The sequence below is a fragment of the Amblyomma maculatum genome, unplaced genomic scaffold, assembly GCF_055883805.1.
Source record: "Amblyomma maculatum isolate TAMU_Amacu unplaced genomic scaffold, ASM5588380v1 scaffold_13, whole genome shotgun sequence".
Lineage (NCBI taxonomy): Eukaryota > Metazoa > Arthropoda > Arachnida > Ixodida > Ixodidae > Amblyomma > Amblyomma maculatum.
In genome coordinates this window covers 1,987,027-2,010,570 of record NW_028146738.1, presented here as the reverse complement: position 1 = coordinate 2,010,570, position 23,544 = coordinate 1,987,027, and the positions used below count along the sequence as shown (strand labels likewise).

Below are 23,544 nucleotides of genomic sequence, written 5' to 3'. Positions count from 1 at the left end.
TATATTTATTTAGCTTTCACACCCCCGCCCCCATCCATTTCCATTCCCTCACAGTGTTCTTTACTTCCTTGTTTCTTTTTTATTGTAATTGTTTGTGTTCGCTCAGAATACGGTCAGTTCCCAATTTACACGCAACATTGCGATATACGTGTGGACTGCTTACTATGTCGGAAAGTTAGCTTTCCTCGGGCATCCATACACCTTTCACCGCTCTCATCACAGCTATCACTATCAACGTCGTAGTATTTATCCGTGTTCTTCCCATCACAGTGTAGCTCGCGCTTGTTTGTGCGGGACGTGCATTTGCTTCCGATGCCTTTTTTTCAGAGCAGTTTTCTCTTTTTCTTTTTTCAGATCAATGAGTTGCCTATTTTTAACCTCGGGTACTGTCAGATCAGCCCTTCCTTCACTGTGCGAAACTGACTACACTGCGGCTGTTGCATTATTGCACCTCGCTTCTGGTCACCGAGTGCGATGTCGTATTTCTCATGTTTTAGAAGTTACTCGATAGTATTAAAGCAAAAAAAAAAATCAAAGGAGCATTCCATGAGGAGGAGGTCAGTGCACGTAGGATGAAAACGTTTTCTATCCTATTCTCCCGACGCCCTTACATGCGTTCTTTTTATGTACTTCCGATTTGTGTTTTGAGTGAACAGCCCCACTCCTCACGAGTCGTGTGTTCTGAAAACTACTTGTCAGTACACCCCACAACGCAAGCTCCGTTCGATAGCTCTTGGGGAGACCATATCGGGATTAGTTTCGGGTTGCGATTGCTCCTTGAGGAACGTGCTAAAGGTGACCAACGAAGTTCACGCGACAGCAGAAAAGGTCACGGTGACCCAGCGTCGATTGTTCGCTGGGAAGCGAGCGAATAAGCGGCGGTTGTCTCCGCATGTCGACATCAGAGCAGATGCGAGCTACCAATCGATGCCCTGACTCCACTCCTAGAAATTTTAATAAAATCGGCTATCTTCTACGCTGATTACAAAACCCGCAAAGAAGTCAACCGTATCTGCGTTTTAAAGGTCAGAAACCACAAGCTCCGGGACGCACGTACGCTCTACTGCGGATCTCAGCCCTGTGTTTGTTTTTATTTTTACACCACTTCCTTTAGCAAACTCAGCCATTGCAAAAGTGACGTTAGATCGTGTTTTCTCAAAAGTACTATATATCGCATCTAATGACGCGTTTCTGTGCGCCACAGTCGAAACGCTCCGTTCTGTTCTAATCGTTGCGTAGCGTATATGATATTGCAACAGTGCAGGCGCCAGCAGGGAGATCGGAAGGCGATCTACTTTTTCTGCTCTGTGATTGGCTAACGGCTACCAGAGCCCCTTGGCAGCTTCCAGATATTTCGTACACTGCGTCAGCCATGGGATGACATGCTGAGAAAAGGTTGTGCCAGCGCTGTGTGGCGTCACATTGCTTTTGTCAAAATGCATGGGCACAAGGAGACTGAAGATTAACGACTCACTGTTTGAACAACTTGCCTAATGTCTCTTTAAAGGTTTTTTTTTTTTTTTTTTTAATTCTATAGGCGGTGTTACCTTAAAGCCCTGCACGTATTCATTCAGTAAACTTTAGTTTTATGGCAGTAGTCGTCAAGGTAGCAGTTAGAACCATAAGATGAGGAAGGACCGTTGTACCCAGTCTGGCACGCCCTTATTTTGTTCGCACAGTAAAGGCTTCCTATCAAGAGGAATTCCCATAATGGCTTTTGCAGTAGTGTCGAGGTGGTAGTATATTGGAATATGGATGACACTTTCAGTTTTAGTCACGTTAGATTATAAGTCTGTATGGCGTCAATATTTGTCCACTGAGGAAGAGCAGCAGAGTGAAGGTGATTTTTTTACTCTGAATGTCCGGCTGGTGACGCCCAGCCAAGTCCTATTGTTAGCGGTAAAACCCTCGACGTGATCCCAGCCTAGCTAAGTCGCAAAGCAAGCGGCACGTGATAAGCGAATGACTCACCGTACTCTCTTTCATTCTCGTGCATGTGGCAGTTCGAACTCATCGTAGGTGTGGGACTCGCAGTGCTCCAGATCGATCGATGCATTTCGTGACTTAACATACATCACAATCGAAGCTCTCGCTGGCTTGTTTGCTCATTGTTTCATTGCGTGTCCCTCACCAATCGAAGAGCTCTCGGGGAGGCAAGCCTTGTTCCTACATGATGCCTCTGTGGAGACTGGTTATTTTTTTTTTTTCTTTTAACACAGATTTTCCCGTATGCATAGTAAACGTGAGTCGCTGGCAGATTTTGTACGAATGCGAAGAATAATCTTTTTAGAATTACCTGCCTTTTTTTCAGCGCTTAATTCCTTGTGTAAACAGGCGCTCACCTTCCGCGGCACCCCGTGCGAATCTCCGGCAGTTCTCATTTAATATTTACGTGGCTCGACTTGACACTGACGCTTCAGCGCGTATCTGCGACGTGGAGACTCGCGAGGAATGCAAACTGTCTTCCGCGTTTAAAAAGTAAGCACCACGTCACGCAAGACTGCTACTTCACGGTTGGGTTGACATTCACTCATATTTATGAAATGCGATCTCCGAGAAGTTAGTCACATGTGCGTCGAGTCAGCACACTTTCTGGGTTAATTAAATCTCTTAATGTCAGTTCTCCATGACGAGGGAAGCAACGGCTCACCGCAGATATTCGGAGGATGAAAATTTTAGGTGGCTGGTCTGGCAACGAGTACGCAATAGTAAGAAACGATATGCTTCGTGCGAGAGTACATCGAAATACGCAAGTAGCGCACGAAGCATTTCAAGGATTCCCCTGCAATTAATTGTGCATAGGCAGGAAGATTAGGTCTTAGTGAATCAGCATGCAGCCGCGCTAAGAAGCATTCGCAGAAAGCAGCAAGACGCAAGCGCGGGCGAGCTTTGTTTACCGAGCGTAGGTGCACCGAAAGCAAAACGAGGCACGCGAGCGGTAGAAAAAATGCTTCCCAGAATGTTGTATCAGTGGAGGTGCGTGCAGCCAGCCAGGGTCCGACGGACCCATCCTGCAATAGAGGGTTTACAAAAGTAAGTCTGGCAACCATGAGCGGCACACTGATCCGGCGCTGGCAGCCATATTTTGTTCCCTCCATCCGTTCGCTTTGATTCGCTTCGTGTCCGTCCGTCAGCGCCCGCTGTTCTGTCCGTGCTTTTCATGTTGTAACCTAGTGTGATGTGGTTGGACCTCTCTTCTGTCCCTGGCGGTGTCTGTTAGCGAAGCCAAGAAGCGTATTTTCACAGCCGAGGCGTAGCGGTTACAAACTGCTCTACGAGTCGTGCATGGGCCCCTCGTCGATCCGCGCAGCGTCATACGTATCCAGGTACAGTATCTAGTGTTTTGTAATGTGTAGATTTTTTTTTGTCTGTGTGCCTTTGCTATTTACTTTAACGACTATGAGAGACGATCGTGAGTTTGCTTGGTTTGCGCATACTCGTTGGTGAAATGAGCGAGGATGCAATTTGTTTTCAGATGAAGGAATCGTGCGTAATTTGACGTAAGTCGGAATGGCGCTTAGCACTTTCCTGCCTATGCCGTCGACGCAGTTATTGGCACGGGTCTCGGAAATAATCGGGCGCTGCGTAAAGAAAAAGGAAAATGTGTCATGGTAATTTCTGCTTAAAGATTGATTGGTGTGCAATAGGCGATGATGAGATAATAAGATAATTGTAATTAATTGACCAATTGATGAAATAAAGCAACAAAGAAATAAATAAATGGAAATTGAAGGTTTAAAGGTGACAAAATGCTCAGAAAGAAAAACCAGTACTTGGTGATGCTAATGAAGAAGATTTAAAATGTGTAATTGAATTATTGAAATATTGAATGTGTTCAAAGGTGTCAAATTGCTCAGAATGGAAAAGTGATTGTTGCTGACCCTGAGTTTTGGTGTATAAAAATATGAAATATTATATAAAATAAAGAAACAAATAATCGAAATATAAAATAAAAGCTAAAAATTCAAAAAGAAAAGCAAGAAAACGTGTGTGTGTGAGAGAGAGAGACGCTATCTCGTCATACCCTTAACGGCGGAGCTTAAGTGTCCCCCTAATCTTTTATAACAGTATTATATAGTATAAATCTGAATTTATGAACACAGCCAGTTGCACTAAGCACTGACACTTCGCAGTAGTAAATTTCTTTTTATTTCAGCCGCGTTCCTCGAAGCTTCCCATGACAGCACTTTCATATGAGGTTAAGGCTTCAAATGTCTGCTATCTGGCAGAGGGAATAAAGAAGAAATCGGCATATTTACGAAATCAACTGAATTTCAGGTGCCTGTCAATTAGCGAACCATCGGGCGACTCGATAAAACGCACAAAAGTGAAAACTTCGTTATTTTATCGGCCGCACTAGCAGGTATGAAGGCACAGAATGCAAACCTGAGCTGCGCGCTATGGACGCGGACCGCACTTTGCATGCATTATCACGTGATAACATCTTTCGAAACGGGCTAGACGTGAGCCTATTACAACACACTAGTGGGATGTCATCTTCTCCTGCTTTACTAGACGTCGCGGGTTTGGCAGCTCTCCCGCTCTCCCGTGTCGATATACATCCGCTCTGCTTCCAGCACTGTTCGTCAGAAGAGATTTTATTGCCTCAAGCAAGTATTTATCGCTGGGAAGCCGTGCTTGAAAAACTATCGCGAGGCGAAATGCGAACCAAGTCTTGCACGCGAGTACGCGCTACCAAAGTGGTGGCGTTCGTGACGAGCTAAACCGCGCGGGCCGGCAAAGAGCTACTATTTGGACACAATGCGTGCAGGACATAAATCCCAGAACCAAGCGTGAAATGTGCGCTTGGTGTGTACTGTTGGATTTGCGGCTGCGCACGTGTCGGCCATGACTATAGCATCGAAACTGCGGGACGGTCGCACCGGAACCTTGCTGTCTGCATGCGCTTCCCCTCCTGGAGAGAGCGTGCTGAGAAACAATATTTATCCACCACATGCACGTGGCACATTTTACTTTTGGGGGACCTATGCATATACAGAGACTGGTTTGGTTTGTGGGGTTTAACGTCCCTAAGGGCTATGAGAAACGCCGTAGTGGAAGGCTCCGGAAATTACGACCGCCTGAGGGTCTTCAGTGTGCACTGACATTGCACTGCACACGGGCGCCTTGGTTTTCGTCTCTACAGAAAAACGGCCACCGCGGCCAGGATTCGATCCCGCATCTTTGGACACAGTAGTCGAGCGCAGTAGACACTCCGCCACAGCGGCGGTGTATACAGAAGCCGCTTGAGGCGGGTTGAAAGAGGTGGCGAAGACGAAGCCCAAATGCGGTCAATAGCGGTGACAGCGTGGTTTGTTGGCAGGTGGACAAGCACTGATGTACTGAAATTATCAAACTGTTTTTTTTAAATGCTGCGTCCCAAGACTAATTGCTAATATGCCTTGTTTTATGAGTCAAGTACAGCGTTTAAACAAAAAGCAAGATGCTAAATATTCAGCTCAGTTCAGTTCAGTCGTTCAGTCGTGTCTGACTCTTCGTGACCCTATGGACCATATCACGCCACGCTTTACGGTCTCTCACTATCTTTCTAACATCACATAATTGCATCTGCAACGCCTCGAGGATGCCATCTAACCATCGCATTCGCTGCCTACCCCTTCTCCGGTGACCCTCAATCTTTCCCAACATCAACTCTTTCTCCAGCGACTCCTCTCTTCTCAACAGATGACAAAAAAAAAAATAGCTGAGCTTTACCTTAAGAATTTGACCTTCCAATGAGCAGCCAGGGTTTATGGTCGACAATATCGACTGATTTGATCTTCTGACAGTCCAACCAACTCTCAAGAGTCTCCGCCAGCACCACAATTCAGACGCGTCAATTCTTCGGCGGTCAACCTTCTTCACAGTCCAACTCTCGCATTCATACATCACAACTGGAAAGACCATAACACGAGTTATACGGATCTTGGTTGGCAGACTAATCTCTCTGCTCTTTACTAGGCGGTCAAGGCTAGCCATGGCTCTCTTTCCCAGAAGCAGGCGTCTCCTAATTTCTTGGCTGCAGTCTCCTTCCGAGGTAATCTTGGAGCCCAAGAAGAGAAAATCTGCCACAGCTTCCACTTCTTGTCCCTTTTTGCTCCAGGACTTGATAGGGCAAGACGCCATGATCTTGGTCTTTTTAATGTCCAGTTTAAGCTCAAACGTCTAAATATTGCGCCCCCATTTAATGACTGCGTTTGCATAGGCAGCGAAACTTAGCATTTTTGTGGCTTACGGTCGCAGTAGCGGGTGCTTGCGAAGCGTGTTACGAAACGGTTTCTTGCCGCTGCCGTCCCGCTGTCTGCGCTGGCACACCCGGAAGGAAAGTGTATCAAATAAATGGACACTTGAGGGAAACGCTAAGTCAAGTTAGATTGATACGTTAGCGTCACGCGATAGCAAATGCGCTTCATTTTAACGAAAAACCGCTCTTGTAACCCACCAAATTACGCAAATACATGCAATGAACCCGTGACACCGTCACTGGCTGATTTACGCAGCTGTCGTGAGTCGCGTGTATGGAAGAGCTCTCAAGAGACTCTATTTGGCCGTCTCATTGCGCAACTACCGTCGTATAGTGAACAGAGTACACGGCGAACAGAGTGAAGAATGCGAAATCTCATATTAAAAAGCGCGCCAAACAGACGACAGGGAGAAAGGAGGTGCCAACACAAGCGCTGAATTCGTTTGCGTGTGACCAGTGCACGCATCAAGTTCAGAACCGCACGCTCTCGATGGCATTCGCGCTTTGTTGTGCTCTTGTTACTGAAACGGTTTTGCTGTGAGTTTAGCCGTTCAAAGCGCTATATTTGTGCAGGCTGCCGACGTAATGAAATCGCTAAGGGCTCATTTACGTTTCTTTTGTATGATAAGCTTTCGTGCAAAATCGGCGCTAGCAAGCGCGTCATTTTCATAATGTTTTTGGACAGCGGAAGGGCGAATAAGCTTTGAGATGTGATGAGAAATGTCTGTCAAGTAGGACAAGCATGCAGAAACGTCTATTATTTAGTTGATGAAAAAAAAATTGCCAACGCAGATCATCACGCATGCAGCACGGGAGGCGCTGCCTCTCAAGACACGATATTCTGGGAGAAAAATGCTCAGTCATCTGATTCGTCGAGTGCAGCCCCTGCCGACAGCCTCCAAGCGGCAGAGTACAGATGGGAAGAACGGGCCCCGATTGTTTAGTGCTTACAAGTCACAAGAAGCAATTAACCGACATATAATGACGACATTGAATCAATCAAGGGTTGCCTGAAACACTTCATAGTGCGCCGTTGGATTAGCAATGCTTTCCAAATTTTCACTCAGATGTGGCGTTGGTTTAAGTATACTGAGCGCGCGTGCTACTCGCGTGCTTTTAGAAGGCACCTCTTAATTTCCGGGTGCACTTCGCGGCAGTGCACATAGCACGTAAGACCACACTCGCGTCATTCTTGCTGAATGTGTACACGCGCACCCGCACTCGCGCACCCGCAGTTTGCACATTTTCTTTCACACCATCCTGTATCGCTCTTTTTTGTAACTGTTATTTGTCTCCTAATCTTCCCCCTTCTTCAACTGCAGCTCAGGTACTTAGGATAGGAGTTACCGTGGCCGACACTTATAATTTACCTCCATTTTACTTGATTTTAGTTTGAATAAAAGTACTGCAACAAGCACGCATTGTTGCGGTGCACGCGACAGAGGAAGACCGGAGAAGCGGTCCTTCGCACCAAGATGGAACATGCACGCACAATGCGCCCACACCATGTTTCACGTCATAACAATTAGTGTCTTCGGGTGTTCATCTCTCTTTCCCTTATTCGCCACAAATCCTCTCATTTAATGTCATGTGACCGCAAGGCACCACGAAGCCTGCGGCCACACCTGTAAGGAAAGTTCGCTGCATGGTCGTCGTCGCGCAGCCTTCACCGCGTTTTTTCTTCGGCTTCCGCTTGCGTAGCCACGAAAAGCTGAGCTTCAATCCGACGCCGCCTCGCCCATATAACGCGTTGCAGCTATCTTATCGCGCAAAAACGGCCCCTTAACCATGTGATCGGGCTCGTATTGAAAAGCAGTGAAGTTGAAATGCGGGGCACTTACCGTCAGCCGCCGCAGACATGGTCAGTCCAATCCTTCCGAACCATGCTCTCGATCATTCGATCGTGTCAAGTCCGCGCGCAGCTGTACTTCGAGCGTCGGCATGCAAAGTGTCAAGTTAGGTTCGCCGTCAAGCGCACGCACTCTAGCCCCGAATAGGAAATCATAGTTAAGATGCTATGTTGACGTATCTTCCTCGCTGCTACCTTAGCGTCACATCAAACAACGATCTGATTGGACTCACACCACTCAGCACGGGCCAAAACACCCATAAATTTCCATATCTCCTCACCCACTTCAGTAAACGACGTTGATGATGGGATGACAACGTATTGCCGCATACCATCCCAGAACATGCCGGCCTACTCTGCTTTGGCGTCTGCATAAATTCATCTCACAGGTGTTCCCAGTTCGCATACGAACATGCCACCCTGACACACTGCTATCTGTCGCAAAGCGATCGCAGCAACGCCCTCGTCTTTCCCGGCCTGTGCCGATGAGCGATGCACTTGCATCCATGCTTGCATTGGTGCCGTCCCATGCCGCCACTTCGCTTTCACGCCGCCCAGTTCGCAGAGCTTTCGTTTTCTCTCGTTTGACGATGAGAGCAAGGCCGATAAGAAAAAAAAAAAAAAAAGCAAGTCCAACAAGCGCGTCCCCAGGCGGGAGTTCTCGTGTTTCCGAACCATAATCTAGATGGCAACGCGATAGTGGGCACGTCGAAATGTCCGGGAAGAGGACGCGCGCCGTGCTGCTTGAATGAGCGCGGCTGAAGCTTACACGCGATGGGCGGCCCTGTCATCTCTTTTCCGCCCGCGCGTCGGTTGCGGGCTGCTCTGTCGACGTTTCCCCAAACTTCCTCCACTGCGTATCTCGGAGGTGCACTCGCCAGGCATGTATTGGAACTGGCGTGCTTCGGGCGGCGAATGAAGCCAGTCAGCCGCGTTGCATAATGGGAAACAAGGTAAATAAATAAGAAAGTAAGAGCGCAGCACACCGGTTGTTTTTTTCCTCGCTCAGCGCGCGCATTCCTGCCCAGCGACACGTCGCCTGCTTCCGCTGGTGGTGCCGCCCGCTTGCCTTCGCAGTTGTGTGACTCGAAGCGGGTGATTTCGGACTGAAGTGCTTCTGAACGGTCGGACCAAGAAATCGCTAGGCACTCTAGCCGCAACAATATGCGGGCAATTTTTGGAGCCCGCGCATGAGCCATTTACGCATACCTAAAATGCAGAATGCCTGCTGCGGAGTAGAAGAATATGGCCAGCGGGTGCTGTCTAGAGGTGCGCATTGCCCGCCCTAAGTCTTTCTGAGATTTTTAGGGCAAAATCCATTAATGGCTCATGCTGTCGTCGGCAAAAGCTGTCCGCGCGAGAGGCGCACCTGATTGGTCCACAGAGAAGTGACGTCACCAGTCGCCAAATTCGAAGCGACCAACCAGAAGTCTCATCTTGTCTAGCTTTCCTGCCATCTGCAATCCCTCAATTGAACGCGCGCCAAGGAACGTCGCGCGACAGGAGCGATGGTGTACTGCCCAAACGCACACTTGTCGGTGAAAGTGTGACAGATACTGCGCCTTTCCTTTCCTGTAAACCAATTATAATTACATGTGGCACTGCAATGAACGCCGATAAAAGGTAAACAATGAGATGCAAATGATAGGAAGAGGAAGGGTATAGGCTTTAGTCATTCTCCTCTTAAGAAACATCTAAGGGACCCTCTAATTTTTTCGCTCTTCCCATTCTCCTGCCTGACACTACTATCTAAACAAACACACTGTTTTCCTAAATGTTGCAGCTTGTTCCGAAATGCAAACTTGTAGAGTGAGACAAGTTATCGAAACACCCATTGTTGCTCTTGGCGACGTTTACTCATTCGTATCACTTTTTTCTTTTAAAGAGGGGAAAGGATATGGCCATTTATAAAAGCAGAGGTTTTCGCTTTAATCATTTCGAGTAACAGATCCGCGGCCTGTTCTTTCGCTATTCTTTGTAACTGCGTTCACGTCAACACAGATACGCATCGAGTGCCGCCGATATTTACGTTGCTACCATTTATATAAAATGGCGGACGTCAATCACACAAACAATGCTGCTACAGAAGAGGAGGGCCATCTTAAAAGCTCCTGCCGCCAACGACGCTATACTCATGTTGTTACGCGTGACAACATTCCGATTGTTTGCCTAATTTCGCCTTCGGATCGACTAAATTCCTAAATTCCGGACTCAATAGGCGCCCAAATAATATTGTCAAATGGCGCAGCAAATGGAGCCTGCGTGCAGCCTGGTTACAACTATGCGTGTAGAGCGTTATGCGCCAACGAGAAGAAACGGTGACCGCCACGTTTTCTCACACACTACTTGTATTTCTCAGGATAACCCTGGCAGCGTAAGCACAAAAGAGGAAAGAGAAATCAGGCTCTAGCAGCTTTTTACAAAGCGAGGAACGAAAGTAATTCTTATTTGCGACCATATTTAGCTACGGAATTGAATCAGAGAAGTCACCGGCGCACAACTAAAGAGCGCGCATAGCCTAATATTTTCTGCGGCAAACTCAATTTGAGCCCTTTACCCGTAGCTGCTCACAGGCGGCCGTGCCAGGATAACCACTACAGTGCGGGTAGGCTACGCGTTTCCTGGTCGCCTATCGCCTTCAAGCCTTAGGCTGGTTACCTCATATGGCCGCGTAAAGGACAGCAAACGATGAACGCAATGCGAGTCTTTCTGTGTACAGTGCGAGATCGTGGGCAGCGCTTCGGCTTATACATTTCGCCTCCTCACTCACTACATATCGCGTGGTATAGGTCGCTTTTCATCCATACATCGTATGATTTAAAGAGGGCGATTATTTACGAATAAACAGGTGCGCGGTGCTTTGTGGAGACCACGCGGCGTTTACCTCACCGGGCGATGATCATGCTACCGAAAACACCATTGTTCTTTTGTGACCTACGTTGTATTTCCCATAATTCCTTGTTCACTTAGTACACGCTGCCAGTCAAGAGGGGATTTCTCTAATCTGCTTTTAGCAAAGATGGTTGCTGACTGGATCCTACCCTTTGACGTCACTAATCGTGATAGCCGGCTGCGTGATAACGGAAGTGGCGTGGCGTTCACCTTGGCCAGCTTAAGCTCTGAGTTCTTGGCGTTTCGGGCGGAATGCGTGTCCGGCGACGACAGAAACATTCCGACTTCTGACAGAGAAAGACGACGACGTCACGACAGCGGTGAGCACGCGGTGAGCACGAACCCACCCTCGTGTGATTTCCAACAGTGGCAAGTTTGGCTACGCGCTCAACAACGCGATGGGTCGGTTGCGTGTCTTTTTCCGCCCGTCTTTTGTTCTTGCCCGCTAATGCACGGGCACGTCCAAAGTAGACACGCTCATTTCGACTTGGCTGTGTATCCGCGGACTGCATCTTTCGCGATGCCGAGTAGCGTGCAGCGCTCGGTCAGGATTGGGGGGGGGGGGGGGGGGGGGGAGGAAAAACGCGCCGGAGACAAGCCCGGCGTACGCTCCCATTTCCAAATTAGTCGCTGCCGTGGGAATGACATTTGTCCCGCCCTCCCGCCATCGACGGCGGCGAATTTGCTCGGCGAATTTGCTTGGCGCATAACCCGCGCCCAGAGAGGCGTTTTCCGCACTTGGCGCTCCCAGTCAAGTCTTCGCGATCCCGTGAAGAAGCCACAGCGGGCCTCGACTGAGCAGCTTTGCTCCGAGAGTAGACGCCTATGATGGGGAAAGCGACGACAAGAAAAAAAAAAAAAAAAAGGAGTCGAAGTAAAATAGCAAATGCCTGTTTTCCTACGCACGACTGCACATCTTTACATTCTTCATGTCCTAATTCCTGAGAGATAAACAAAAATCGAGGGACACTGTAGTCGCGCCTTATGAGTAGCCGCGATAGCATTTATGAGTCACTGCAGCGGCCTGGGATCCTCTTCGTATATCATGTCACACAAAGGGACTATATTTTGTATTTTAATTTTGTACGTTTTTTTTTTTTCATGCTCCCCACGAGGCAGACGTAAGACCTCCCCTTTCAGCGAGTCCAATGCACATGCGCTGACGGCGCAGGAGCAGCGTGTCTGACTCACGACTCAAGGGTCGCGCAGGCGGTGGTGGTGGCTCGACTGCCATCTTTAGGGTTTTATACTGCGATTGCCGACTGCTATCTGTAGGGTTTTAGACTGCCATTTTAGGGCTTAAGCTCTAGTCCGGAATCCACTACCCGAGCAAAATACTGTCTTGCTTGAGGAGTACTTGCAGAGCAACGCGCTGATATGCTACGCATAACAATGCATAACAGCTGCATAGCGCAACGCATTGCCGAAGCGACGGCAAGTTCAGTGGCATAGCGCTGCAGCCAATTAATAAAGTAGATATTTATTTACTGATAAGCGAGTGTCTCGTTTTTGCCAACCACACAAAACTAGATGATATAGGAGCGAAACCTGCGCAACACCACTTTCTCCCGACAATAAAATTTTAGCCGAAAAGCGGTGCATTTTTTCCTCAGTTCGTTTGACGCATTTTATATTCTAAAGTGTCATTATGACGTTTCACTCGTGTTGCGGCTTCATAATGACAATGAATTTGATGTTTTAATCACATTCAGTTCCGTGTGACGTCACGACCCTCTCGGTGAGTGCAGACTTTCTCTACACAAAGCCAACAGTAAATATGACGCTGGATTATGCGCTGAGTGGGACTCATAATGTTATCGCGTTAAAATTGTCTTGACGTCAACATTTCCTTGAGATACGGACACTGGTCGTTTTATAGATACGGTATGCAGATCCACGGAAAGAAAAAATTTGCCTCGAGTATTCTGAAGGGAAGGCGCGTGCTTTGTTTAACGTGCAGGACATATTTGCTGGCACCTCTCTGTATTCGAACTTCGAAGGCTGCGCTTTTAGACCTTCTGTGAATAGCACACAACCTTTCCCCCGAGTCCGTCGCCAATCGCAAAGTATCCCCTCGCCATTGGCAGGCGCAAGTACAATTCTTACTTTAGTTTCGATTTGGGTTTTAACAAAATCAAGTGAGGCGCTGGTGGGAACAAAGCTCCTTTAAACATCAAACGCTACCCAGACGAAGACTCAAGGTTGACATTCACGCCTATCAATCGCCCTTTGCACACAGATACCCCAAAATTGCGCACAGACACCTTCTGTTCCCCGCAACTTCACATCTTTGCTTGTTCGGACACAACTCCACGCCAGAGGTACCAGTGACGTTCCTGTCACAGTACCATCAATGTCAGCCGGATTAATTTTATGCTTGCCCCCGCCCCTTCTCTCCTTTGCTAGCGGCCGGGCCACAACTCGGAGCAATGCCAGTACCTGTGTCTCTTCCTTTATGTCGTATAGGCTTTGCGCTGTTGTTCCTTTTTTTTTTTTTTTTGCTTCAAGATGCACCTACTAGCCTCGCTAATTCCTCCCTTCGAGTTAATTAGAACTGGTTGTGCTCGTGGAAAATTGATCTACATCAATTTAAATTTACGTTACCCCTAAGGAAATTTGCTGAGCACCCAGCTCCCTCCTCCTCCTCTTCTGGTTCCGGAGTCTCTCCTTGTTTCCAGCTCTCCTTGGTCAGTGACACCCACCGCACGTAGTCGGCAGCCTGGCTTTAATTTGAGGTGCGTAGTTAATGGCGGCAACCGGCTATACAATTCGGTCAACGCAACTGGCCGCCATTCAGGGTGAACTGCGTACTAGTGAAGCCTAGTTTTCTAGCGCAAAAGAAGGTGATAGCTAGTATGGCATCTTATAGGTGCGAGCAAAATGGGGAACTCTTTTATTGCAGAGTGCGCGGGTCGAATCGAGAAAAACGAGGAAGCAAGGCGAGCAAGAATGAGTAGAGAAAAGAGGGGTTAGCGCCGAATGGTATTCGAGGGTTCACTGACCCGCGCTGGTAGCAGGCAGAAGCCCTTGGTTTCGGGGCTGAGAACCCGAAGAGCACAACGAAGGCGGAGTCTCGGAAGATGACCTCGGTCCCCCGAGTGGGAGCTCGCGCGTTGGCGGTGGCGGCGGAGCGAGTCCATGCCAGATTGCGCTGCGAAGTAACAGACCGGAAGCGAGAGCGTTCCGGCAGTGCCACTTCAATACTTCCGCACCCGCCACCCCCCATTTTGCCCCCTTGTTTCTTCTTTCCCGTTCCTGTTTGCTCGCGCGCCGACCCACCATGGTGCATGCCTGTGGCCATCTCGAGACTGACAGGTGTCAATGGGCTTCCAGTCACACACGTTGGCTACGGCTGCGCTGCCGTGAAATAGCACGCATTATGTGTTCGTGGCACGTCTCTTATTGTCTTCGTTCTAGTTCTCTGGGGAAAGTAGCAGCAAGCAGGCACAAACATCGACGACGGGCGCACCAACGCCCCCACGTGTTGGGCGCACGGGACACGTCTACATGCCCGAGTGACCAGCCGATGGTCGGAGATTTGAGAAGACCCTCGTCGATTCGCGGGCGCCTAATGCTCGTTTCCTGTCTCTGCCAGTCTGCAGGAAAGGGGAGCGCCTAAGATGGGGCATAAATTATTCCCCAGTCCCCAGCGGGCGACAACACGCCCGGTGACAGAGCGAAAGGACCGTGGTACATGCGCACGGCGCGTGTTGTTCGGGAATATGGACCGACCGTCCTTCCCCCGTGGCCTACGTGCGAGCGTAAGCCGAAGCCGACCATCGTGAAGTACTGAAGACCATCCGTGCGAAAGGCCAAGTTTTAGTAACGTTGCGACTCCCTTTCAACACATCTGCGCGGGAATTTACTTGTGTTGAGGACAAAATTAAAGTTCACTCTGCGTGGAATTCGTGTCGAAGTCCCAGAGTAGATGTACGTAAGCTCCGCACCGCCTTGTAATGCACTCGTGGGCATTGCCTTTTCGGGAGTTCACCTAGGCTGACAAAACGTGTCCTTCCAGATTTGGCATGAGTGGGCGCCGAGGAACCACATTACGACGCTAATAGCCATGCGGAGAGGGTGGAAGTTTGGGGTAAAATCGTTGGCAGAAGTAGTGCGACCGAGAGATCGAATTCTGTGTTAGAGAGAACGCTGCTACTGGCGACCAGAGTGTGCTTCAGTCCGGTTACCCAGTGCTACGTGTGCAAGCGTGCAGAATGACCAACATGCGTGCCCTCGGGTGATGAGGATGTGACAGTTCTCCGAATGCCTCTCCATGTGGGTGTGTTACTAGATGCCAGGAATCGCAATGCGTGACCACTGCGCAGCGATGAAGCAGTACGGCTCATTAATGCACACCCTGGAAAGACCTTTCAGAAAGTGGACGCGCACGTCCCGGTAAATAATATTGCTTTAAACTAACCTGATATGAAAGTCCCAATCCGGGCTGCACTTCGCTATTGGTGTAGCGCTCACTCCAACCTGCTAATCACTTATACCGGTCATTAATAAGCGACAGAAAGTAATTTGTACTCCATGATGTCTATAATCTATAATCCTGTTTAATTTAGGGTGCTGCAGCCAGCATATAGAAATAGCGCACGTTCTTTGACTGAGATTGGTTTTGCATGTTTCTTCTGTAACGTTTATTTATATCTTTTTTTTTTTTAATTTCAAGTACTGTAGACCATGTATGGTCTTATCAGGTGGGGCACAATCAAACAATGCTCAAGGCATGAAAGGGCAAGCATGTGCAGATAACATTAGCAGAGAGAAAAAAAAAACTCAGTCAGAAGCGAATAAAAAAAACAGGCATTATAATATAAAACGACAAAAACACTAAACAAGGAGGTGACGTTCCGGTTATCTTGCAATATCACCGGACAGAAAAAGAATATGAGAAATTAAAGCAAATTCCATTCGAGTGCAGGTCTGGGGAAAAAGCTGTTTTTAAAAGCCATTTTAAACAGAAGCACGTAATCCGCCGAGATGAAGTGTACGAATTATTTTTTTGCGTTAATTTCGTCTGCGAGAAATTGCACGCGCCATTTGAAAGGCCATTAATGTACTGCTTTCTGAGGGGAAGTTAAAAATAGCCGCTCTTGTACGAGGATTTCCCATTTTGTGCACGTTCTCGGGATTGCGAAAAAAAATTACGCAAATATCTTTGGAATGGGACCGCCGCAATGAAAGTTATGGCACTCGTATTTTCCCTTCATGTTCTGTACGACGCTTTTCTCGAAATTCCTCGCATATCTCGAACTGCTCGGGTATTGATTAGGCAATCCGATTTTTTGTTCTTATGAACTGAGAGATTCCCCTCCAGTCCTATCTCCTTCTTTTCCCCTGATTATGTGCGCGCTGCTGATACAAATGAATTGCTCCAGTGGACCGATGTAAGTTGCATAGATGATTATTATTTGAATTTCTTAAACGCACGTGCAGGGCGGCCAAACGGCATCAGAGCAGAGATATTCGGACTGCATGTAGTGGCACCAAAAAGACACCTTTTTCCGAATATCTCAACCACAGAGGACCAGGCCAGCGCAAAGCTTCCACCCAAGGAAAATGCAGGGTGCACGTGGTAAATGGCAAGATATTTTCAGTTTTTCTGCAGCCAGTTCATCCTTAAACCACCCGGCTCGCGATCTCTGACAGACCATATTTTATTGAAATTGTATGCCAGCATCTATATTCAGTCGACTAAAACATTTTCGAGGAACGGAGTGCGAGCAGAAAAAATAATCTTTATTAAATCTGCCTCCTTGCTCGAAGCCTAGAATGCATTTACGCTGGCTAAAACGGTTAGCTCGAGTGACTCATCGCACAGGTGAGTCTAATTAAATGCACGTTAGATGCTCGAAAAATAAATTACAGCGGCAAAATTGTGCCCTGTGAGCAGTTGTGTACTCTACATGCCGATACTCACCGATACGCCTTTCCTCCGGCAAGGAAGTCCGATTACACGGAAACCTTGTTGCCACATAGCAAGAAGAAATCGGGCGAGAGCGGAGACAAAGAAGCTGGGCTGTACGACCGGTATCCGCCAATCTGCAGGCGAGTCTTATATTTTATATTAGCAGCATCGATTAATGTCCCCTGATAACCCTTAGGGCCCAGTCTGAGTCTACCCTAACGCGGCCTTTAGCCCCGAAACAGAGCATTCTAAAAAAAAATCGACTGGTGCACCGGGGGCGTCATGGAATCCACTCGCGTTTCCGGGTCAAACACGATGCACGACCTAGAAGTTAGCAAAGTAATAATAGGGCCAGCATAGACATATATTGACTGCAGTAGTAGCGCCGCAGGCGCATTGTCTACCGGAGTTTGCTCACGACTGCGCCCCCTACTTCAACCACCCCCCTTCATGTAGAGTCAATACAGGAAGAACCGGCAGCTAGAGTAATGTAAGTGTACACACACACACAAACAACATACGCACATCTCGTACAGCTGGCACAAGCGGCCGCGCTATGTACAACCTGCTACACGGGCCGTAAAGCGCACGATGAGCGCAAACTGCAAGCGCTGCGGTGATGCGCGGCTGTCAGCGCCGTCTCGGAAGGGGTCATGCGGAAGTGCCACGAATTCAAGGATATATGCGCGTCCAGTCATCAAACAAGGCCACGCACCACGGGGAGCGCCCCTATAGCCATCCTCCTTTTTATACTCTCTCTATCTCCCGATGGGTTACAGAGCCAATCAGCGGCGGTAGCATCAAACATGGCTGCAGGAAAAGGAAAGAGCAGGAAGGGGGTGAGTATAAGTCGAGTTGTCGTTTCTGTGCAACATTTAGCGGAATGTCACTGACCACCGAGTAGTACGCTGTGTTTCCTCACTATTAAGTCTGGATGATAATCGGGGTAATCCTTTCGGGTATTCTTGAGCTCCCCGCTGCACATCATCGTTCATTCTATATGGAGCTTTAGCTTATTAATTGATGAGACGTCATCGAATGATTAACTGGTAGGACTCCATGGAAGCAATCCTTCTCTTAGCTACATTTCTGAAGGCGCTGTCTAAACCTTGTTCGCGTCCCGCGTGAGCCATATCCCAAGTGAGCCTTCGCTTCCAACAGGACCGTCGGAGACATACAGATGTTTTTTCGGTGCTAAAATATGGCATGGTGCAGCAAAGGAAATGGCAGAAACCACCATACGCGCGTTGATATTTTTTTTCTCCTCAGCTGTGGTTTGGAATTAATGTTCGTTTTGCCCTCAAATAATGGGTGAGCAACCATTAGCAGTCCTAATGAGCTTCATGCCGCCATCAAATGCTTGCCGCTACGAGAGTGCTTTTCCAAGAGGCACCCACTTCCCATCGCAGTCGCCTAAGAGCACCTCGAAGAACGAATGGTGCGACGTTGAGCGAATGTTTAGGCAGCCCTTTCTCAGGCCAATTAGGTGCTCTTTCTGTTTGCCTTCTGATGTGCACGACAGCCCTGGAGCAAGAAAAAAAAAAAGGAAATGATAAGCACAGTCCACCGTTCGTGTGATTACAGAGGGCCGATTAGCTTATTCTTTTTCTTTCCTTTTTTTTTTTTAATGTTCGCGCTAACTGCTGAGAGGTGTGCAGACTCGACAACGACGTTCGGCGGTCTACTTTCAGTCGTTCCCCTTCTTGTTTTATGACAGTGCAGGCTCCGCGAGTCATGCCTGCCTTCAATGTGGCCTAACCTGAATTCGGAGCGTAGAGAGCGGGCGAAAGGGTGGAACCTGGGGTAAGCAAAGGAGAGAGCTTGAGGAGCTCATACAGCCAGGATTTCCTTAATTTTCTTTCTCATCTAGAGCGAAACGAATATGCATGCACTGTACGGGAACCGTGCTACTTAATCCTAATAATGTACGCTCGTTCCCCATCTGGAGCGAAGTAGCGGATATCCACGCGCTGCTCGGTTTCGGTGCGCTGCACGCAACTGCGGAGCTTGGCAGCGTCCATTTCTTCTCGTCTATAACGTTCGGCACGTGCCTCTTCGTCTTTCCTCCTCTGTTGATATTTTTGTTCTTCTCTTTCCTTCCGCCTGGCCATAGCGCGCGTGCGGCGGTGGAGTGTACGGCGGAATTGCGCAAGACAACTTCCGCGGGCATTCTTTCTTCCTTCCCTTCCTTCCCACTCAGGCGAATTTTACGGTGCTCGTGACGGACAGGGTTTGCGCGCCACGCAAATGCGCGCGACCGCCTCACGTAACACACGGCGACCGGACGCCGCGCAATGAGAGGCGGAAGTGTCTCCGAGCACTGGCGTCTGCTCTCGTTCGACTCTTCCTAGGACCATAACCGCTCGCGGCCCATTCCAAGGGACGCCAATTCTCAAAGCTTCTGTTCGCTTTCTTTCTTTCTTTCTTTCTTTCTTTCTTTCTTTCTTTCTTTCTTTCTTTCTTTCTTTCTTTCTTTCTTTCTTTCTTTCTTTCTTTCTTTCTTTCTTTCTTTCTTTCTGTTACCACGTCCTCTCTCGTCCTGCAAAGGGGAGCCCAGCGCGACTGTGCGCTACTGTGAACTCGCGAAGTTACAAATTTCGCTTTCGGACAGTCTGAGCATGAACTTTTGGGCTGAGAGAAAAAGGCGGAGTGCATCGCGCGTATCGAACCTGAAGACCAACGTTTGTAGCAGCAGATTAATGCGGATGTTTTGTGTGTGCGGGACTCCCGCCAGGCGGGTGACGGCTCTTTGTAATTGTGATTACCCATTAACGTCAACCATGTACAGCTATAGTTGAACGATAATTACTCTGGGTTCGGAGAGCGAGCAAAATATATGCCACCACGTGTCCGGGACAGTCGCTCTATCAAAAGCCAGCGACTGTTTCAAGCAGGCAGTGGCCATTTTATGCGGCATTGAGCTTTAGTGTGTAACTCGCACCAGTATCAGCAGTACCATCACACGCAAATCAATTGTGCATATGCCTAGCGACTCTCCTTGAGATGACACGTTAGAACTTGAATTATGACACCAAAATGAATAACTGGCGAAACGTAGAATATGACAAGTATTTAGACGATTTTAAAGGACTATAGACACCTCATTTTTGTGTTCCTGTTTTATCATTTGTAATGATGCCTAGGACACGGATCACCACGTCACATTCGCGAACAACTGCTGAATAATTTATAATCAAATTTTGTTTCTCACCTGTTTCGGTTTCAACAGCCGAACTGGCCGAATGATGGCTGTGACGTCACCGTCAAGTCTAGGTCACGTGAGGAATGAAAATACAGCGATATAATCATTGCTGTGTCATTTGAATTCGCTACAATGATAAAGCCAGCCTGCTTCAAGAACAGGAGTCCTTACAAGTGAAGAATGAGCGATTATATCGCTGTTTTTTCATACCGCGCATCCAGACATTATTGTGACGTCAAAGCCATCTCTCGGATAACGAAACCGAAACTGGCGAGAAAAGGAAATTCAGTTATAAATTATTGAGCGGTCGTAAGCGAAAAATGCGTGCGGACTGTTATACAGCAGTAACTTGCCCATCATTAACAAGAAGAAAAATGCCACCAAAGTTTGGTGTCTATACTCCTTTAAGACTACTTAAGAGATGGAAATGCCAAAAACTTCCTCTCTTCCGCTCATTTGATGTCCTGTGGCGTTGTGCCAACCTCGCTAGATGACGCAACGCGTCTGTCTAACGGTCGATTTATTATCTTTGTATTATTTTGTTTTCTTTTGAATTTTGCATGAGCATTTTTCGAAACGCTTTCGTTGCCCGTCATAACCTATACTGTGGGACAGGTCTGTTGGGTGTTTGTTCATTTCGTATCTTTTTTTGTTACTTACTATCCCTGTTGCTCTTTTCCTCAGCCCCCTTTGGCATCCTTACGCTAGACAAGGCAATTGCAAACGCTTCCGTAGGCAGTCAGCGTGGCGTAGTCGTTTGCGCGCTCGGCTGAGGATCAGGAAAATGGTGGCTCGATTACTGGTGATGACACAATCTTTTGCTTAGTGTCAGTTCGTGCGCACGCATTTTTGGCGCACACTCCCTGTTCACGTCACTTATATGAGCAAAGAATACTTTAGATTTATAAACGTCTCTCGAGATATACAAAACAAAAGCAGGTCAGGTGCAAGAAAACAGCAATTCACCAAATCCACATTGCTCGTTAAATATGGCGCATATAAGCGGAACCTTTTAGCGCTATTCTAGACACGTCAGGGCGCTCGAGAGAGAAAAGGGAGCGGGGAAAAACAGCATTCTCTCTTCTTTCTATTCTACGGGAGTGCCACACTCAAAGGTTCGATAGGAATCTAATTCTATCTACTTGACGATATTCGAGGCAAGCAAGAGCGCCCAAAGGTACTCCCCATGAAAGCGGCTATCGACGTACTGAACGCTATGCATAGTCGTCCTTTCAACTGCGTTTGATCCTAATATATGCTTAACCATTACCTCGCCTCTCAGAGTCACGAGGTGTCTGATACTTTTCCTGAGTGGCTTTCCTGTAGCTGGCCTCCCTGCAAGTTCAGTTCAGCTCCTACTCAGTTTATTTGCAGCAAGTCCAGCCGCATAAAAAAACGGCACTCTTATCATATCGAAACCGGCACGATGGCTTTGTGGTAGAGCATCCGCCTCGCAATCGGGAGGTACCAGGCTCGATCCCTTGTTCCGCCGGGAACCCACCGATATTTCAATGGTTATAACATTTCCCTCGGCCCGGTGCTTGGCTCTTATTGGGTGAAATGCTTGGAAAAGGGGTCATGGACGAAAAAAGAGGGCCATGTAATGGGCTTCTGCCGCACTAGGCGGACTTATGGTTGTCCGATAGCGGAACGCCTCACTGGCCCATCGGCGCAACATGTCGTCCTGCTGTTAGCAGCTGCCACCACGGATTTCGCAGTGAACCCGATGGACGCCTGAGGTTTTCGGGGCTTCCGCCCCGGGCGGTCCCCATCATGGTGTTGTGCCTGGCAAAGGACCTGACATTTTTAACTGTTTGATCCAAGCGTTGACAACTCACTCACAATGCTTGCCCGTTTCTTAGGAAGATTTATTAAAACTTCAAGTTAGGCTAGTTGGTAATGGCTTTCTGGAATCATTTTGTTAGCGGTAAAAAACACACGGACACAAAGAATACGATACACAATTGGCATCCGTTAGACTGTAACCAGTTCTTACTGAACACACACACACACGCACACACACACATATATATATCTATATATATATTTGCTTGTGACAGATGGACCAGAGTTAAATTCAAACAGGATGCCACAACTTTCCCAATTATCTATTTTATTCTAAACAGTTTCGGACGGTCCACCGTCCGAAACTGTTGTTAGAATAAAATAGATAATCGGAAAAGTTGTGTGACATCCTCTTTATATATATATATATATATATATATATATATATATATATATATATATATATATATATATATATATATATATATATATAGTCATCAATGAGCATACGCAGGCGCCTCGTCATTCACACAAGGGTTCACTGCACCGTTTTTGCGAGCAAGCCTCGTTTCGTCGTTCAAGAAAAATTTCCTTGTGCAAACTTGGAGTGCCGATTAGGCCAGGAAACCTAGACCCTGAAAATAAAAGAGAGAAGTTAAGGGGCTAACCGGGGGTGCAAGTTAGGATGATAGAAGCAATATGTCCACCGTATGCAAGGGTCAAAACATCCGCCCCATAATGTGCTATTGAACCGCTATCCTACACCTCTCTTCCTTTTGCTTCTTCTAAAAAGGCTATTTTAAAAGCCGGATATTTTAATTTGCTAGTGACCAACGGCGATAGTTTGTTGTTCGAAACTTCATATCCAGAGTTGAGATCACTACCATTAAGAGGAAAATTTCATCAAACAACCCTTATCTTCATGAGCGAATGTAACCCGCCACTTTGCACTACGGCCACTTCAAGATAACCCGTTTTTAGTCGCATACAAAGGGCCAAATCATATCGTATTTTAAGTCGTCTAGCAGCAGCTGGAATTCATTCTTTCATTTCAGCGAAGTAACAGTCGTCGTGAACACTCCGGCGTAAGTTCTATCCAAAGGTCGTTGGCTGAAGCGGCTATTTGCTCCTGCTAAGCTTTGCAGCACAGCTTTTCCAGCCATATCTCCTCTCTTCCAAAGTTGTGGCATCTTATCACTACGTCGGAACCTACGTATCAAATTAAATGGTTCCTTAACTGAACCACCTGTTTTTACAACTGATATTAAATGGCTTCTCGTGCATGCGTCAGTCGTAAAACGTTCGATTTGGGCCAAGCGTGTGGGGCTTTGCTCTTTGTCCTGTACAGTATTATTCGCGAATGTTATGCAGGTACTCCAAACGCTAACATAAGTTTTGAAGACGTCTGGAACAACGTTTTCACATGGCAAGAATTCTTGCTATCATTCACGAAGTGCTGAAAGTAGGTTCTTTATAGAATGCGAGAGAAACTCACTGTGACGTACAATACAATGTTCAGGATATAGAAGTGGTGCACCATGTGGCGCTGGCGACGTGACTGTTGTTTTTGTCGTGCGTTATGTTTTTCAAACCTAAGATGGCGGGCATGGAGTGCTGAAGTGTGGTGTGTCTACGTGCGCTTTCCTCTATGAGTGAAC

General features: G+C 47.6%; 1 protein-coding gene across 4 annotated transcripts in view; it reads right to left on the bottom strand.

The window, feature by feature from the left end:
• Positions 1-23,544, bottom strand: part of LOC146172100 (nose resistant to fluoxetine protein 6-like) — a 248,137-nt gene that overhangs the window by 123,200 nt on the left and 101,393 nt on the right. Inside the window, exon 1 of one of the 4 annotated variants that reach the window (XM_084585946.1) lies at positions 8,086-8,673. The exons of the other annotated variants lie outside the window; for them this stretch is intronic. Within the exon in view, the coding sequence (XP_084442072.1) occupies positions 8,086-8,104 (19 nt within the window). The 5' untranslated portion in view covers positions 8,105-8,673. Of the gene's footprint in view, positions 1-8,085; positions 8,674-23,544 lie in introns of those variants that run through there. 4 annotated transcript variants of the gene reach the window in all.